The sequence below is a fragment of the Labrus mixtus genome, chromosome 20, assembly GCF_963584025.1.
Source record: "Labrus mixtus chromosome 20, fLabMix1.1, whole genome shotgun sequence".
Taxonomy (NCBI): Eukaryota; Metazoa; Chordata; class Actinopteri; order Labriformes; family Labridae; genus Labrus; species Labrus mixtus.
This window is the reverse complement of record NC_083631.1, coordinates 8,992,113-9,011,172: the sequence shown is the minus strand read 5'-3', so window position 1 is coordinate 9,011,172 and position 19,060 is coordinate 8,992,113. Positions and strand designations below refer to the sequence as shown.

The 19,060-nt window shown below is 41.6% G+C and overlaps 2 protein-coding genes and 1 long non-coding RNA gene across 3 annotated transcripts in view; 2 read left to right on the top strand and 1 right to left on the bottom strand.

The window, feature by feature from the left end:
* Positions 1-1,621, top strand: part of LOC132954691 (trichohyalin) — a 12,923-nt gene extending 11,302 nt beyond the window's left edge. The window contains exons 17-18 of the mRNA XM_061027319.1: positions 488-579; positions 973-1,621. Of these exons, the coding sequence (XP_060883302.1) occupies positions 488-579; positions 973-1,029 (149 nt within the window). The 3' untranslated portion in view covers positions 1,030-1,621. The remainder of the gene's footprint in view (positions 1-487; positions 580-972) is intronic.
* LOC132954695 (uncharacterized) overlaps positions 1-19,060 on the bottom strand; it is a 20,094-nt gene extending 1,034 nt beyond the window's left edge. Inside the window, exons 1-3 of the long non-coding RNA XR_009665836.1 lie at positions 18,033-19,060; positions 17,526-17,602; positions 10,099-10,210 (exon numbers count right to left, since the gene is read on the bottom strand). This is a non-coding gene — a long non-coding RNA (uncharacterized LOC132954695). The remainder of the gene's footprint in view (positions 1-10,098; positions 10,211-17,525; positions 17,603-18,032) is intronic.
* kcnj12b (potassium inwardly rectifying channel subfamily J member 12b) lies at positions 7,920-14,751 on the top strand. The gene is made up of 2 exons (XM_061027320.1): positions 7,920-8,598; positions 12,254-14,751. The coding sequence occupies exon 2, from the start codon at positions 12,395-12,397 to the stop codon at positions 13,682-13,684; it is 1,290 nt and encodes a 429-aa protein (XP_060883303.1). The 5' UTR covers positions 7,920-8,598; positions 12,254-12,394; the 3' UTR covers positions 13,685-14,751.

Sequence of the window (19,060 nt, the reverse complement as noted above, 5' to 3'; positions counted from 1 at the left end):
CCTAGGGGTGGCCGCCGCCTCTCTGTCGCCTGGTCACCACTCATTACATTAATTTAAAACACAGCACCTTTTCTCTGTGTCCTTTGAAATGAGCAAAAACAAATCTAATATTTGATTTAAAATCCTGTTTTTTGTTGTTGTTTTGTTTTCTTTCTCTCTTTTTCTGTATTTAACTTTATTCTTTTTATCTGTGATCGCTGATCAGCTGAGGCTGTTTTAAATGTGCTATACAACTAAACATGACTTTCTATTTATTTATTGGAGAGACAGATTAGACGACTGACACTGCTTTAATATCTGTAGCCATGTTTGAAGCCACAGATTAGTTTAGCTTTGCATTTTAAAGAAACTACAAACTGTCCTTAAATAACAAAAACACTTAGTGTGACCTCTTAAAGAAAGAGAATAATATTTGACACACAAGGCAGAACTACTCCTTGAATTAATGTCCCTCGTCTCTTTCTGCTATCTTCATTCTCTTCCCCAGAGAACACTGTGACAAACACAAACAACTCTGCTTTTCTGAAGAAAACAGAGAAATCCTTCCTCACGCGTCAGATCAGAGGAATGAGATCGAAGGTAAGACATCACTGAATCGTGATGATTCTATGACTCACTGAGCAGACGCTTTTATCCAAGAGAGTAAGTAAACAACGTCAGGAAGTGCAAACGAACAGCTTTAAGTCTGATAGGACACAGCTGCTGACAGGAAGTGACCGGAGGCAGAGCACGACATCAACAGCTGATTTAATCAGCATCAAATCAATCCAAAAATCATCATGAAGGTCACTGGGTCTTTAGCTTTTTCTTAAAGATGCAATGGGACTCTGCATAGTTTGGCAGTTCGTTCCACCACCAGGGGGCGCCAGAGGATCAGAATCTAGTTAATATATGAAGATTAGATTTAGAGTTTTAACTCTTTCTTCTGTTTTTAATTTGTCTGTGTTTCTTCTTGGTGTGTTTGCTTTGCAGAGTTTGAAAGAAGGTCTCTCCATCCAAGAGAGAATGAAACTGTTTGAGTCGTTCTGATGAAACAAGACGAGAGAGTGGAATCTGCATTCAGAGCAAAGCTGCGGTTTAGAAGATTTATTTCTGTGTAACTTTTGTTGTTATACAATGTTTTGTTCGTCATGATTTTTTTGACCATGTAAATATGTTTGTGATGGTCTGTTGGATCTGGAGAAGTGAATATTTAAGAGGAAGAAGCATCAAAAGAACCACTAGAGGGAGCCACTTCACTCTGACTTTTCTAGATAAAACATTTTACAAAGACTGATGATTGTTATACGTTGGAGCTCAGCACTTTGTACAGTGTAGACAAAGACTCTCAGACTGTGTTTATATAATAACAAAAACTGAGTGTGATGGATTAGTTGTTTAAAAATGTTACAAACATATCGTACCACTAGATGGAGCAGGAAACAACCTGAACTCTGACATCAGACGGCGAGCTGAGACTGAGGCGATGCTCCTTCATCAAAAGGTTTTTTTTTATGTACAAAAATATTTCAGCTGAAGAAATAAAATAAGAACAACAGTTTCAGGATTTTAAACAGTTTCAGAATTTTAATATTAAAAATGTAACACTGAAGATATAACTCACTGTGTTTGATGATTTTTTACGACTGCATTTATATTTCATGTAAATAAAGACAATGAAGTAAACTAACACCTGACGCTACTCAGGTGGAGAGCGGACCTGAGGAAGCCACTTTGTGAAACGCTCAAATGTTTTATATGCATTAAAATTTAATCTGAACAATCCCGGTGTGTGAGCGCTCGATGACTCTGATCTTGAAAGCTGTTCCTGCTCTAGCTGCACACCAGATGCACAGGGCGCCCATCGAGCCTCAACAGACCATGAAGTGCTTGTATCTTTTTTTATCCAGCAAAATGGGAACACCTAGTGGTGTGGAGGGGTCATTACATTACAAGCAATTCAGGCCTTAATTTTTTGTGCTTTATATTTTGATCTGGACTTGTCAGGTGAATGTGGTGTAAAATAGGAGTTATGAGATATTTTTGACAGGAAATTAGATAAATTCACTTTCTTAGATTTAAATATTTAAAGTACAAACATCTGAATATTTGATGTCTTGCATCCATTGAGGTTCAACTATCCTTGATTCTAGTTTTAGTTGACAAAAAAGGCTAAATCTTTGAATGAATGTAGTGAGCTGTTATGTTGAGTTCATGTATTTCAGTTCTTCCAAACTCTTCATATCATGAACTGTTTGTTTTGTTGTTGTAGCGCTCCTCTAGCTCGTTATGTTTTGCATGTAGCAGCTGTTTTCTTTACTGGAGAATACGCTAAACGTATGACTTCCAACCGTAAAACTAAACATGCTGCTTTAACGTGAAATAAAACATCCCAGCTGTTGATATCTGTTTTGGTTTAAACACGATAACGACACTGAGGGAAAAAACTCAACCAAACACTCGGCCGTGTTGCTCCTCATGTTGTGAAAATGTGCAGCGCAGATTGAACCTGAGCGCTCAGCTAACAAGCTAACGAGCTAACCCCAACACACACAGAACCTAATTAGAGGAGCACAGAGTCTGCAGGCAGGTGACAGCAGACAAACCGTTCCACAGGAGGAGAGTCAGATGATCAGGTGGTTTCACAGCAGTCACATTTTGCAAACTCTTCTCAATCACTGTTTTAGTCACGTCCATCCTGAACATGGCGGTGACATTTAAGTCATGTGCCTGGCGTTACACAGAGATAAGTTACAGCCGCAGCCTCAGTTAACCCCGACAGCTTGATGGGAGTAAACCAGGAACGATCTGAGCTTTTTATCAGTGTGTGTGTTTCGTCTGATGTTCCCAGTTTGACTTTATTCTATATACTCATAACTGATTTACAGTAAACACCTACATGTACAGGGATTTCTGTGTAAATCATTTCCCTCGGTGACCTCACAGAAGACCTGATCCTGATGTTGATGTGTTCCTCAGTGTCATATTCCTGAAGAGGAATATCACACCTCATTAAAACCCAACACTCCCCCCCCTCCCGGTGACTCCTGCGTGTGAAACATGTGAGCTGACACCTCCAAAGAGCAGAGCTGAATCTTCGTATTTTCCATCATGGACAGAAGTCGGAAACCTTTTTAGCTTCTTCTAGCTGACTGCGACCATTTGAATATAACAAAAACAACATTTCTGCACTTTTTCATCCTGCAAGTCAAATGTTTAGCGTGTTATAGAAAAGCTGGACTGGACAAGGGGAGTGCAAACTATTTTGTGTGCATGAAAGTTCTGTTTGGATGGTGGGAATGTTAGTTTGACAAAATAATCCTAAATGAACTAGGATGTGGTTTAAACTCGGGAAAAGGGCGACTACATTTTGACAACAGCTGAATCCGTTTGGTGAGTGAGAAATCAATAAGACGATCGATTCCTCATGAAGTAAGCAAACTTGAAGATTTGCTTGTTTATCTTTTTCATGCGTGCATCAATCACTGACACTGACATCACTGTAACAGTATGAGCTACACACACGAGAACGTACGCACTGTAAAATAGTCTATGTGGATTTTAAACAGTTTTTCTGATTGAACCAGCCACTTCGAGCTCTGCCTTTTTGAAGTCTCATATTCGATTTACTTTCACCACCGACACAGCGACGGGAGCTATTTGGGGTTCAGTGTTTTGCCCAAGGATACTTTGACATGTGACTGCAGGAGCTGGGGATTGAACCTCCGACTCTCCAATTGAGAGATGACTGACTCTACCACTGAGCCACCTAACTATCTATCCCGCCTGTTTACGTCTTAAATACGTATATGACATAACTCTGATTACAGCTTCATTAAATAGATTTGAAGGTGGATTTCTCTTAAACATTAACTTCTCTCAGTTTGTTTCTGCTTTGCTTTGAGTGTGGAGTGCTTTCATCATGCACCTGCAGAGTTTGTTCAGCCGCCCCACAAACGCTCCAGAACATCATGACTGATTAGCAGCTGATGTAGAAACACTGGTTTACGCAGGTGCACCTGCTCAGCCCGCGAAAAAAAATAAGTGACCCATTTAGTCATGCAAAGATCGATTACTGCAACCAGCACCGATGCAGCTCTGATCGGAGCGCACGTGTGATTCACATCAATGTTTGTGTTTTCAAACCAGTGGGAAAACCAAAAAGCTTCATGTGTGTTTATTTTTATTTCCAATTTGAGTTGGATCACGGACGGTGTTACAAAATCAGGTCCAGAGGCGTGTGACCTACATGCGAAGTGTTTGTTAAAACTCAAATTTGACAGTGTTTCCATGACAATGGATTAATCCTACGTTGTTCACCTAAGATAAATATAAGTTTGGCAACAACTGCAGTTTGGCAACATCGGCACGAAGGATGATGAGGCCGTTGGAGATTTGGGGAAGCACTTTAGTACAGATTACTCTTTTCAGAAATGTCAGAAACAGAAAAGAGACGCTTGATGCAGGAACAGAAACAGACATGAACGATAACCCGACACACAATCGATTAAGTGGCACCTCTTTTAGGTCTGAGTCTAAAGCTAACTTGTGATGGATCAACATGTTTAATTCACTGTTGAGATATTTTTTCCTCTCTGAAGCAGTCAGAGACAGGTCTGTAAAAGAACGAGGATAATGCACAAACAGACTGAGATTGTTTATATGACAATAAACCTGAACTATATTGTTCCTGTGAAACTCAGAGGCTTTCAAGGAGAAATAAATCACAACTTTCCCCTTGTAGAAGGTAGAATAACAGACCTGTGTGATTATCATTTTTGATTTAATGCACATGTCGACTCACAGGAAAGCTTTAGATAAGGTGAGAGTACGTTGTCACCGTGAGGCGGGATGGTCATCAGTCCGGTCTGAAGCATATTTTAAATCTGGAGCATCAGGTTTGTGAAAAGGCCCCTAAAAAAAAGTCCTGTAAGTTGTGTACATGCAGCCTTTCTCTCTGTATGGTGGGTGCACAACGCCTCTCCTCCCCACTCAGGTTGTTTTTTGTCAGTGTTGGCTGCCAACAGAGACTTTCTCTACAGCGTTCCTGTTTCTTCTTTCTCTCCTCCGTGATCACTGCTGTGTTACACTGACAGGCACAACCATTCTGTTGGAGGCTTTTGCAGGAAACTAGCTTCTGTTATGAGATAGTGAGACATTTTTTTTCTGGTTTATAAACCCTAAAAAGAGTTGGTTAATCGAGGGACGACTGTTCCTGAAGCCTTCAGCAGAGACGCTTCCATCCTTTGTATTTACTTAAATTTCCTGTGACCACTTCATGATATAATACTTGAATTAATAAAGAGTGTGCTGATTATGTGAAAGGTGATCAAACGCTGCAGCTCGTCTCCTGAGTCTGGTCGGGTCTGGCCCACTTTGTGGTGCCGCAGTGAGGCGACCTTTAAATAACTCGCCCGGGTACGAGGAGCTATCGACCCGATAGCACACTGCACGTCCCCATCTGGTCTGCCACCACTGACTGGACCCATGACCCATTTACAGGCCTGACATCACTGTAACAGTATGGTAACAGTATCACAGTGCTGCTTTAAGGAAACAAAACAACGCACACACACACACACATATATACAAACACACAATCTCTGCTGAGATTACGTACGATTAAGTGCAGCGGCTTTAAAAAAAGTAATGTTTTAACCAAAGTCTGCTGAGAGTGAAACAGAGAGCAGCGGTGGTTCACTCAAAATCACAGGTCTGCAAATATACTGATGTTTCTTGAGTCCTTTTGAAGTTTCAGAAAGATGCAAGACGTACGTTTAAGTCTCTTACAGCGGGGTGAACAGGTTGTTCGTTAAAAACAAAGTAGAAAATTAAGACAGCTGTATAGTAGAGGAAAGAGTCAGTAAACTCTTCCACACTTTCTAGATGTCCCAAATGTCACTAAGGTTTAGGACATTTAGACAATTTCTGATAATTAAAGACAAAAAAATAACCGAACATCGAGCGCATCGAACTTTTTGTTGCCATGGTATCGATATAGAAGTTTAATATTTGCGTATAGTCACAGCCCTTAATTAAAGTTACAGTCTTATTGGGGCGCTGGTAGCCTGGTGGTTGGTGAGTGCACCCCATGTACAGAGGAACCCCAAAAATAAATCTTTAAAGAAGATTTACAGTTTGACAGAGATTTGAATCACTGAAGGTCAGATCGTTGTTTTAAGCTGTTGGGAACACATTTGTGTTCATGGAAAAAGTTGCACTTTAAACAAAGAAAAGAACAAAGATGACGATGTGGATAAACAGAAAAAATCTGGCCGAGAATCTGACCGACTCCCCAAAAAGTAATGGATTTATTTACCCTGTCAACATTTACAATTGTGAAGTTAATGTGCATTAAATGATTTTGCATATTCAGTTAATGTGCACACTCGTCCTCCTGTGAAGATATCTCCAGTCTCACTGCTTTCGTAACCACACCCAACAGCACGAACGCCCACATAGGTCAAATATTGTTTCCCTTTTAAAATCAGAAAACTGATACTCCGACTTTCACGGCTTAGCTTCTTTGGAGGCCGACATTTTGCAGTATGACACACACCTTCCACCCGAGTCGTTCCTCCGCGATGGCCTCTTGTGAATCTGGGTCAGGCCGGTACTGGAAAAAAACTGATCCGGTTTCTGACTTGTGAAACAAACACAAAGAATTACAAAACTCCCATGCCGAGGCGTGCTGTTTAAATCCGGCGAGCTGCTCTATGGAGGGAAGCGTCTGTCTGTCTTTTGGTCAGTCTCAGGTGTCTGGACAGTTTTAAGATTGAATCCTGTGTCGCTCGTGTTTCTGTTCACGCAGTCCAGAAGACGAACCTGACGAACGGCCGCTGCTTTCTCTTTCTCTCACAGCAGCTTTCGGTCACGTTTTTAAAGGGTCAAAACTGTCCATCATTAAATTAACAGATTATATCGTTTGAAAACACACAAAGCATCAAAATATCACATTTTTCTTTAAAGTTACATTTTTAGGCCTAGAGACAGGAAACATCGGGAGGAGAGAGCGTAGGAATGAAATGCAGCAAAGGGGCTGAGATTGGATTTGAACCCATAGACCCTGCGATAAGGACCAAAGCCTCCATACATGGGGCGCTAGCTTGGTCTCTAGACCACTTTTTGAAGGTCTCGTCTCGGAATTGAAATGATTTTTACTCAGTCTTGTCTCGGTCTCGGACTGGGCGGACTCCGGATTATAATTCAAGATGGGTCACGACCACCAGCTTTTTTTCTGTGTCATTACTGTGATTAAAAGGAAAACGCAATGAATTTCTGGGATTCATTCATAATTTTTTACCAGAGGTAAAAAAAACAAGTGAGTGACACGCCCACTACACACAAGATGATATTTTAGTGATATTTATGGTCTTGGTCTCACCCTGCCATGGTCTTGGTCTTGACACATTCTCGATCCCTAAATGTCTTGGTAATGTCTTGGTCTTGTCTCGGTCTCGGAGAACTTAGGTCTCGAGTTTTTCTTAGTCTCGGTTAGTTTGGTCTTGACTACAACACTACTATCCAGTGCCCCAAAATATAAACATTCATGACGACCATGTTACAGCAATTCAAAGTCTGGGGTCTTTCATCTGGAGTCACTTTGCTTTCTGGATAAGTGTGATCTCTCTGATACTCTCAGAAAACAAAGTATTTACTCAGAGTATGGTCCGGTATTAAAGATTGTTTGATCACTTCTTTGTTTCCATATTTTCTTCTGTTATGGGTCGATTAACTGGACCGTTCTAGCCAATTAGCCCAAAGTGTCATTCTGACTGAGGTGTATAGAAATGCAGAGGTGTTCTCCATTCCTCAAAGAATAATTTAACCTTATCAGAGAAATCCATTTGAGAAGTTGGTCTCTGGGGTACAGGTCAGTCCTGAATAAACCACTTGGTTCCTTCAACTCTTGCACTGCTGACCAGCACTGGAGCAACACTTGGTCGGGGGAGAAGCATGTAGTCTCCAAATGCCAAGTTTCTACAGTGACACGGTGAGAGGGAGGGGGAGGACGAGAGCTGAGCAGTGAGCAATAGTTCACTGGATGTGGGATACAGAGTGGGATCTGCAGCAGAGCAAGATCAGATAGCACATCTACCAAGAAAGTGAGAGACTGTTGACTGCATATGACTCTAAAATAAGCTTTGAGGAATCGATTTTTTGATTGGATCGGACCCCGTGGCTCACGTGAGCCACACGCACATTTAATTTGGGATCGCTGTGATCAAGACGTCGAGGGTCAAAACAAGACTTCACTGCTGTACTGAAGTCATTTTCTGACTGTAGTGTGTTTCTGATCGACTGGATATCAAAAGAGGAGTAACTTTTGGAGGACTTGATTGTGTGTGATTGTTATGCTCTCCTCGCTGAGGGGGGAAAGAGACGCGTTTAAACTCGGAGGCAAAGACATGAAGGTGCACTGGGGACGTTTACTTTTCTGCCTCAGGAGGAAAGAGTGGTTCTACCCGTAAGAGGAGAGAGGAGCCATCAGAAGCCCGAAGAGAAACATGCATAAGATAAATTAAAGGAAGCCTGAGGAGAAATATTAGCAGTTAGCAGTTTGGCAAAAAAACTGGGAGATCTCAAAGGAAGCAAAAGTTGGGAGCCCTTGCACACGAGGTGAGTTGTTTCTGATTTTAGACGGAAACATTTAAACTGATTCTCTGGCTTGTGGAGTGTGTGTGTGTTCAGTTTAAATGTTGAAATTGTTCAGTTCTTTGGCAGGGAAGTCGACTAATCTCTGCCCGAGCACTCAGATCACAGCCCAGCAGGCAAAGTGTGGCTCCTGAGAGAGCCGAGGAGCCGTCACACAGAATATCAGATATTAATATCCTTTGGACACCCAGCGTACTGCTTCCTAGCAACTAGAGCACCGAGGAACACACACACACACACACACACACACACACACACACACACACACACACACACATGCATATATAACTACTCAAAAAAGAAAAAAGTCACCGTGGAGTCTGAGGTCTTAAAAATGTCGATTTGAATCGGAACAGAAACTGTAAACAGAATCCATCTTCTACTTGTTGACGTGACCTGCTGTCTCGTTACCCATTCTGCAGGGTATCAGCGTGCGGTAGAAACACCACTTGGGTTGTGTTTGTTTTTCCATTCACAGATTTTAAATTAAATTCAAACTCCAATCCCTTCATAGCTCCACATTATAAATGATAAGATGCTTTATTTTTGGTGTTTTTAGTTTAGTTTATGTGCGTCCCAAATCACAAACAATAATCAACATCCACCAAGACTATAATTACCTTCCTGCGTTACTGTTCAGTCTAATTATTACTCCTATTTCACATATTTAGAACATTTTTAATTTCGTAGTGTAGTAGTTATCATGATAAAGCGGGCTGAAATGATCTACTGTGTCGGCTCCTTCATTATTTCGTTGGGCACTGTGTGAACTTGTTTTGACTATCCTTTCTCTATGCTGCTGTTATGCATCTTATCTTATACAGTGGAAGTCAAATGTTTGGACACAAGTTATAATCTTAAAGACATTTTGATCTAAAGGTTTATGTTTAAATGTTTGACATGTGTTTCTTATATAAATAGAAATAGTGAAGTTGATGCCTACGTATGCAGTGGCGATTCTAGAGCCTGTTGGGGCCCTCTAACCAACATTCAGCAGGGCAAACGAGTGCTGTCAGGTGGGGCCCCCTTAGGGAGGTTAGCCACCGTCTGTGCAAAATTTGCACATTTTAGGCCGCCTTGCCTGTTGACATGCAGAGCCTCTGCACGTATGTATGCATTTCTTTCCAAAATAAAAATAAACTGAAATATTTTGGTTTTTATTGTTTTAATATAAACTATTATTCTTAAATGTGTAAAATGGAAAAAATAAAGAAAACCTTCTATTAGTAGATGTGCCCTAGATACAGCTTACAGTAGCTATATTATAATTATATAGTAAACTGTATTATTGATATTACTCTTTCTGCTGTGTGTCCAAACCTTTGACTGGTAGTGCACCAAAAACACAAAGAAAATACTTGTATTTGTAAACGTTATCAGCAATAAACCCGATTCTGATGCTGTAAAACATCAACAGAAGCAACAGGTGACCTTGTGCTGACCTTGTGCTGACCTTGTGCTGACCTTAGGTTGACGTGTTGTCCTCTGAGTTCCTTGAGTCCGATGTGACGGCGAGGCAGAGTCAAATTTTAATACTTGAAATGAGCGAAGTTCCATCAGAGTCAGCGAGATGATCCTGCGAAATCATTTAAAGAAACAGAGAAGTCAAACCTCAGTAAGGAAACGTCTCTAATTACAGCTTAAAAAGACATGAACATAGCACGGCGCTGAACGACAAGGAGCGGATTTATCTGCAGAGTTTCAGTCTCGTTCATAATACAGATATAAAAAACAGACCGTCAGAGTTTATTCTAAGCATGGTAGTGTCCAATCATCTCTTCAACGCTGTGATGGATTCACATTACATTTTATGAAGACATCCGCGATTCCCACAGACTGACTCCTGCACACTTTGGTGATGTCCTGACTTCTCCTCTAGCGCCACCAGGAGGTTGAAACATGTTTTTAAGTGACTGAAAATAATCTGATCATCGAGCTTCATCTTCAAGACTAATTTTCAAACTGTCCAACATATTGTGTTTATGACTAAACAATCTAAGAACTCATCAGCTGTGCTGTTTGTTCGGTGCTAATTGGCCAATGTTAGCTAAGATGCTAAGTTGCTGAAGATGGTATAAAAAGTATTTGTAGCCAGAATATTAGGAAAGGCGAATTCAAGATTTATTTAAATCGAACACAGAACTCATAATCCATCCATCCATTAGCTATACCACTTGTCCCATTCAGGGTCTTAGGGGGGCTGGAGCCGATCCCAGCAGTTATTTGACAAGAGGCGGGGGTACACCCTGAACTGGTGGCCAGCAAATCCCAGGGCTGACATTTAGAGACAGACAACCAGCCACACTCACATTCACACCTACAGGCAATTTACAGTCACCAGTTAAGCTAACGAGCATGTCTTTGGACTGTGGGAGGAAGCCGGAGTACCTGAAGAGAACCCACACATGCACGGGGAGAACATGCAGACTCCACACAGAGAGACTCATGTCAGACGGGGATTCAAAGCAGGAACCTCCTCGCCATGACCACTGCACCACCCTGCAGCCTAGAACTCATAATATAACGGGTTATTCAAATCAGAATTTGATTCCCATAATTTAAAGGATTTAGGAGTTACCAAGCCAACAAGCCAATAAAGAAAACGTAAAATCAAATCTTGCTTTTGTTCTCATTGTGCTGGAACAGACTAAAAATACCGACCTGAATAACGTAAATTAATATCTTCATACAGTTAGCTGAAACTCATATGGAAGATGCAACTTATTTTCCTATAATCAACAAGCTGAATGTTCTTAAAGCTGCAGTCGGACTGATCAGAATAAAGGTCCTTTTTTTTAAACACATAAGGCCCTGATCCAATGCAATTAATTCTTAGATATAAAACCATTACTATGTGAGACTGTCTCCTCTGCGGTGCCAAATGTTCTGCCTCTCTTTTGCATCTCGTATTATTTTCCAGTTCTGCCTCTCAGGGGAATCACAGCCTCATCTCAGCGCTCCAGTGCCTCTAATAGTCTTGCCAGCTGGAGGAAACAGAAGATACGTCACATAAAATGGCAGGGCATTGGATTAGCGTGCTATTTCTGTACCTTGTTGATCAGAGAAACATGAATAACATTGTATAAACCGCTGTGTTCCAGCCAAGAGTAGATAAAAGAGGCAGAACAGAAAATCAAATGTATGCTAATAAAGTCATTAGAAATTAAGTTACAAAGAATCCCTTACAGCAGTGGTTGCTCCCCCCCTACTTATCTAAAAAAAAAACAGTGGATAATTCAGAAATCACAAAAGAGAGAGAGAGAGAGAGAGAGAGAGAGACAGAGAGAGAGAGAGAGGGGAATGATTTGCGGGATAGAAGCCACAGGTCATACATGAACTCGGGTTGTCTGCTTGGAGGATTGTAGCCTCCATACATGGGGCTCGACCTAACCGCTAGGTCATCAGCACCCTGAAATCATGACGTTACTGATGATTTTTCTCATGTATGCACATATTGTGATAAGAATGATTGCGATAAATGATGCAGCACTGTTATAATCTGTTTCAGCACAGGTACATTTATTCATATTTAAATTTAGGGTGATGCACTTTTTCTTCACAGAATCAACACTATGGCAGATTGTTGAATACTAATATTTGACCATTCCCTCCTTCACAGACCACTTCTTCAGTTCCTCACGTCTCAGTTCCGGTTGTTACTGAGGCTGTTTGTGGACGGAGCTGTAAACCTTCCCATGAGCTGGGTGAGTTTTGTGTGAGCCGGGCTGTTTGAAGCCGCGTGGCTGTGCCCCTCCGAGGCATGAGTGTGGGAAGGGCACACCACCACCACCACCACCACAGCTTCCCGTCCTGTGAAGAAGAAGGCCTGAGACTCAGCGCCATGCCCGCTGTCGGCAGCTTCGGCAATGGAAAGATTCACACCAGACGTAAATACCACAGCCGGTTTGTCGGCAAGACCGGTCAATGCAACGTCCATTTCTCCAACATGGACGAGAAGTCGCAGCGGTACATATCTGACATTTTTACCACTTGTGTGGACATCCGCTGGAGATACATGTTCCTGCTGTTTAGCCTGGCATTTGTGGTGTCCTGGCTCACCTTTGGCCTGGCATACTGGGTAATCGGGCTCCTCCATGGTGACATGGACCATCCAGCAGGGGACGACGGTTTTGTCCCGTGCGTCACTGAGGTCAGAACCTTCGTGGCGGCGTTCCTGTTCTCCATTGAGACCCAGACGACCATCGGTTACGGCGCTCGCTGTGTGACGGAAGAATGCCCGGCGGCCGTCTTCATGGTGGTCTTTCAGTCCATCATGGGCTGCATCATCGATGCCTTCATGATCGGTGCAATCATGGCCAAGATGGCGAGGCCCAAAAAGCGAGCGGAGACTCTACTGTTTAGTCACAACGCCGTCATCGCTTTGCGTGACGGCAAACTGTGCCTCATGTTCAGGGTTGCTAATTTAAGGAAGAGCCATATAGTAGAAGCTCACGTTCGAGCCCAGCTGGTCAAACCTCGCTTCACAGAGGAAGGCGAGTACATCCCCCTGGATCAGATGGACATGAACGTAGGCTACGACAAAGGCACCGACCGCCTCTTTCTGGTTGCTCCTCTCACCGTCATACATGAGATCGATGAAGAGAGTCCGCTGTTCGGCATCAGCAAGCAAGATCTGGAAACGTCAGACTTTGAAATAGTCATCATACTCGAAGGGTTGGTTGAGGCCACGGCGATGACGACGCAGGCGCGCAGCTCGTACCTGGCCTCGGAGATCCTGTGGGGTCACCGCTTTGAGCCGGTCATCTTTGAGGAGAAGAGCCAGTACAGGATAGACTACGCCTACTTTCACAAAACATTCGAGGTACCATCCACCCCCAGATGCAGCGCCAAGGACATGGAGGAGAGAAAATTCTTAACATCTGGTGCCAACTCTTTCTGCTACGAGAATGAGCTGGCCTTCATCAGCAGGGACGAGGAGGAGGAGGAGGGGGAGGCAGGGAAAGACAGGAAGTGTTCGACAGATTTAGTGAATGAGCAGGCTACTTCCGGGCGAGATCCAAAATCCTCCCCGAAAGAATCAGAGATTTAAAAGAAAAAGGGTTTTGGTTTTGTTTGTTTTTGGATGCAATGAAGCATCATGGGAAGAACCCTATGACTGTCACTCTTCTGACATGAGGATACCACTAATGACATGAAAAGGATTTCCATCATACAAGCAAACTTTAAAGTCGAACATTTCTCATCGGATTAACTTTTTATCTTCCTGAGAGGCTCACAAAGATTTACCAAACGCAAACACAACTGTATTGTTTAAATTAGCTGACGGCCATAGTCATACAGTGCATGACATTAGCATAGCTTTGTATGAATATTTTGGGAAATGTTTCATAATAGTTTGGTGAGAATATCTGTAGGTGCTGTTAACCTTCCTCAAATACACTTTATAAACCTGAGTGTGGAGTGATGAAACATTAACGAAAAACAGACCTATTCCTCCAGACTCGTGTGGTAAACACAGAGATGTGGATCAACACTGGATTTTCATCTTCATGATTTATGTGAACAATAGGACTCTGAATAATATATATTATATGTAATTGGAGGACTTGTTAGTGGGCGTAAATAAATGTGTGTATGTTCTGCATGTAACAAGGGGAGACTCAAGAGAAAGAGACTTCAAAACAGGAAAAAAAAAGCTTAACGGTGCGTGATGTGTTATTAATGCCGCTAAGCCTTTAATCAGGTCGAACTATACATCTCTGTCTTTAACTTTCAGCCAGCAGGGAGCCACTGACAGATTGGCCGATGTAACGACCTAATGAGCATTTGCTCGTTTTTGCTTCTGGCTTTACTGTTTCTTCACCTTTCTATGCTCTCCCATGTAACACATGCAGTTAGCTATGATAACAGAGGGAAGGGTTTGCACTGGAAACCTGTTTATGTTACTGAAACAACAGGTCTTTGATCTCAGGAAGAAGTAGACTCAAGCAGTTTATCATTTGGATCTGTCAACAGATTTCATCAACCGATCTCACAAGCCACTAACTTTAGCTTTTTCAAATATGCACCCCCGGAAATTTCTAGACAATTTTAGGAGGACGGCTCTTGAAATTCTCCTGATCTTGTTGTTCACACATTCTCACAGCGGGACACTCTCCCTGTTGAAGTAAGGGACGAAGTAACAGAGTCCTCTATACGACGCTATAATGAGAATATTTGTCTCTTTATCAATGATCTGTGTAGAGTGGAGAAGAAAATACTGGAGAACATGAAACATAATGCAGCAGTTTCATTACATGCACGAAGATCGTAGTGGTCACAAGCAGACAGTCCATGGTTGTGCGGTTATTGTGGTGATGTCATCACCGACCCCTCCCACTTGCTCGAGGTGAATTCTCCTGATTATATCCTGCTGCGTTTTCATCACTCGGATTTTCTGCTTAAATATACTAGGGTGCTGGGGCGCTGGTGCGCGCGCCCCATGTATGGGCCTGGGTTCGCTTCCTGCCTGTGGCTCCTTTCCCGCATGTCGTTCCCCACTCTCTCTCTCCCTGATTTCCGACTCTATCCACTGTCCTCTCTATCCATTAAAGGCACAAAAAGCCCAAAAATAAAACTTTAAATATACTAGGGTGCTGGCAGGAGAAACTTTGGACAAAGTCAGGGAGAAAATGTGGCCGTTTGCGCTCACACATGGAGCTCCTCCTCAAAACTTCAGGAGTTTTTCAGGAGTTTTGTGCAAGCATGAATAAGGCTATACAAGCGTATTGTTCCAACACTATAGCTCACTTTTTATCGTTTGAAACGCACTCTTTTCAAAGTAAGGAAAGGGTCTTACATAAGCACTTGGATACATCATGATGTCCTGTTTTAAAGACTGAAGCCAAAACATGATTCAGATTTAAATCCTTTTTATATTCATCATTATAATTTCTCATGAGATATTATAGAAACAGCCGTCCAGCTGGCCCTGGAGTAGTCGTCATCACTATCACGTGTTTCTGCACACATGCACAGCTTGTAGGTGTGCATCCTAGTTTCTCTCTGACCTGCTCATGGATCACACGAGCGAATTAATTCTCTTTGAGAAGTCAAACATAGTCGCACAGACCTCTAAAAACATAGGTTATATGCCCTCAATGGTGGTTCTAATAATGAATACATGATGTATGTCATATAACAGCTGATGTTGACTTTCTATTGGCCGGTGCCGTTATCCTCTTTGTTTTAATAGGACAGGTACAGGAGATATTAGGTCACACTGAGCACCACAGCTTCACTTATCTCAGTTGAGATGAATTATTTCCCCCTCCCCGCTCCTCTAACTAAAGCTCCATGTGGGTTAACTCGTTCACCAGACTGCGACTTCAGCAGAGCTCAACACGTTTGTATTTATATCCTGCTGACTTGTGCTGAAAACATCAGAATGGAGGTTACTCTAGAAAACAAATGGTCGTTCCTCTGAGCTAGTGCAAAGATCTTCAGCATGTCTTATTTGTACATTTATCACGACGATATTGTAAATATATCTAACTTAATTTTGGGGCTTAAAGGTCATCTCAGCTGTTAGAGGCTAAGCAGTAATAGATTATTTGAAATATCATTGTTAATATCATAAGTTTCTCGAGCAAAGCAGGAACCTGTTTGTTTTTTTTCTTTCTGGACTGATCTCTTCTTGTCTTCCACTAAATGCAGTTGAAGCAATCTGAACTCTGAGTGGCACCTTGTTTTCTCCTCACAGGGTTTTTGTTTGTCTCACAGGACGATAATTTGTTGAATTGACAGACAAATAAAGCTTGTTGATACCTTAATAAAATCTACCACACAAAACCAACAGTTTTCTTTTTTTTCTCTCGGCACTAACTACAGTGATAATTAAACAATAAGCATCTCCTGAATGCACTTGTTGTACAGATAAATAAAATAAAAGCAGCCGTGGAACAATAAGGAGTCCGGCTTTGGATAACGGAACGGGCTGTGATTTGTGGCTGTGATTTGGTGGAGCCGTATCTGGTTGGGGTCAGAGGTTTCTTCTTTCACTCTTATGCAATCAAACAGGCATGTCTTTGCATGTACACACAACACTTGGCAGTCCTACTTGATTTCACTGCCCTGCAACCTTGATCACTGAAATAGAGATCACATGCACATAAGGGAGCACTCAAACACAAAACAACAACGGAAACTTAGGGGTACCTCATGGAGTTTCCAGAAAATTATAATTATTAATAAAACAGTGACCATTAAGTGTCAGCGTCCTATTGCCCAAACGCGGTAGATAATCAGAGGATGACCACACTGACTGTTTATAAAGATGGAAGTCTCCACCTGCAGCTGTTGTACAAATCTAAAGCCAAAATAACCCCGGAACAGGAGTGGACAGATTGCATATCTGGAGTCTGTGTGGTAGAGATCCGGTGCACACAGGACTAGAGGATTCTCATTTGTCCACAGAGCTGTCAATCATGGTGTGACCCACTTTTATAGATCAAGAAAATAAATCAAACTTCTAAGAAAAATTAACACTCTGACATAAATCAGCGTGACAGGAACAAGCTTTTTCATGACACCAGACTTTTAAACTTCAATATGATTCTAGTAAAACCTAAATTGATATCGAAACCGGTTCCCATACTAATTACAAAGTAGGAGTTCTAGGCACACCATATTCATATTTATACTGGGTAATTTCTTGTTTTCAAACTTCTGAACATCGTCTCAGATTTTACAGAAACACTGTCAACGTTCCAGCCTGAGAGAGCTGCAGAGCGCTGGATGCTACAAAATGAAATTGTACCCTGATGACACAGTCGGCACAAATACAGCACAGCCATGATGCTAGTTTCAATACCTTCATCAGAATATGAAAAGAGTGGTGCAAAACACCACGGTATGATGCATTAATGTATTGATGAATAAATGTGTCTTACCTCTATGTAGTTGACAATCTGACTTTTGCAGAGATGTTTGCCCTGACCGTGTCTGAGTCCTCCAAACAATCCACAGACTGGAAGAGACAAGAGAGAAAGAACAAGGTGTGTTTTTTTTTTTTTTATGTTATTGCACATTGAGTTCACACATTCATAGTCTAACAGTCAAAGTTGCTTCACAAAATGCCTCTAACTCAGAGCTCAGAATAGTTTTTGTTAAATTGAAAAAATCTGTGATAGCTTCTGCAAACAGACTGAATAAAAACAGACATTCGTTGATGAGGAAATTATTTAAATTCCCATCAAATCTCATTAGTCATCACTGTGTGTATGTGTTTGGCTTTAGAATAATAACACCCAGGTGTTGTTTTATGTAATAATCATAAGAGCTAAAAATGGACATACGTGACATTTGACTTTCTTGGCACAGAAACATTTAGCAGAAGATGCCGTCATGCTAGCTTTAAGAAAGCTAATTAAGGGTCAAATGAGAGTTTAATTTCTCACTTCATGCGAGCTGTGTATCCTCCGAGATGAGCTGGGTGGTGGAAGGAACTCTTAGAATAAACTGGGATGCATCCCACCCACTCAGCCGTGTTGGAGGATGAGAAGCGTGGAGGGTCAGTGTTCCAACATGCAGAGTGGGCTGCTCAGAGGTAAATTCAGACTTAATTGCAGGGGCTCTTTTCTTCGCTGGTTTCCTTCAGCTGCCTGGAGGAGGTGGAGGCTGGAAGAAAAGTAACATGATGCAACAGCTGCACTCCCTTATTCTAAAACCAGAACTTCAGACATTTTAGACCTGAATCATGTTGATCCTGAACTTTCAATTACAAATAAATCAATTCTGCCAAAGACTGTGTGAACTTGTTCATCAAAGAGCTACCTCGCTATACAGAGAGTTAAAACACGTTGCACATCCAAAGCTTTCATTTTTGAGAAATATTGATATTGTTGCTCATGGAAGCAGAGAAAGATCTTACTGTGTCTTAAATGCATCTATTTCAGAAACCAGGGTAAACTAGTTTTTTATCTTGTAAAAATCAATTTTATTTCACAAAAAAGGCTGTTTTCCTTTCTCCCTTTTTCAAAGCCCCTCAAGGCTCGAGTAAGAAAAAGAAGCTGTTTAGAAATCCCCTCCATGATACACTGGGATGCACAGATTTGTAAACTGTGCGCACAGTTTTGCATCACAAGGCTCGTGTAAAATAAAAAAAATTAGAATGTTCTAAATCCATTCCCACTGTGTCTGCAAAGCAAATCCAAGAGCAGTTTATGAATTTTTTTTTTAAATGTTTGGCGACATCATCAGTGGATAGATTTCTTTGTCTACAATTAAAGATGAAGATTACAAGCTGCAGATGAAAATTAAGACTATCTGGTGCAGCTTCATCTATCTTTTATCTTGGCTATTGTTTGATACAGATGCATGCTCTGGGCGGTTACATTACTGTCAAGGATAAACAGACAAATGTTAGAAGGGTGTCTATGTTGGGAATAAAAAAAGTATTGGATGACCACCCATTTATGTAAGACTC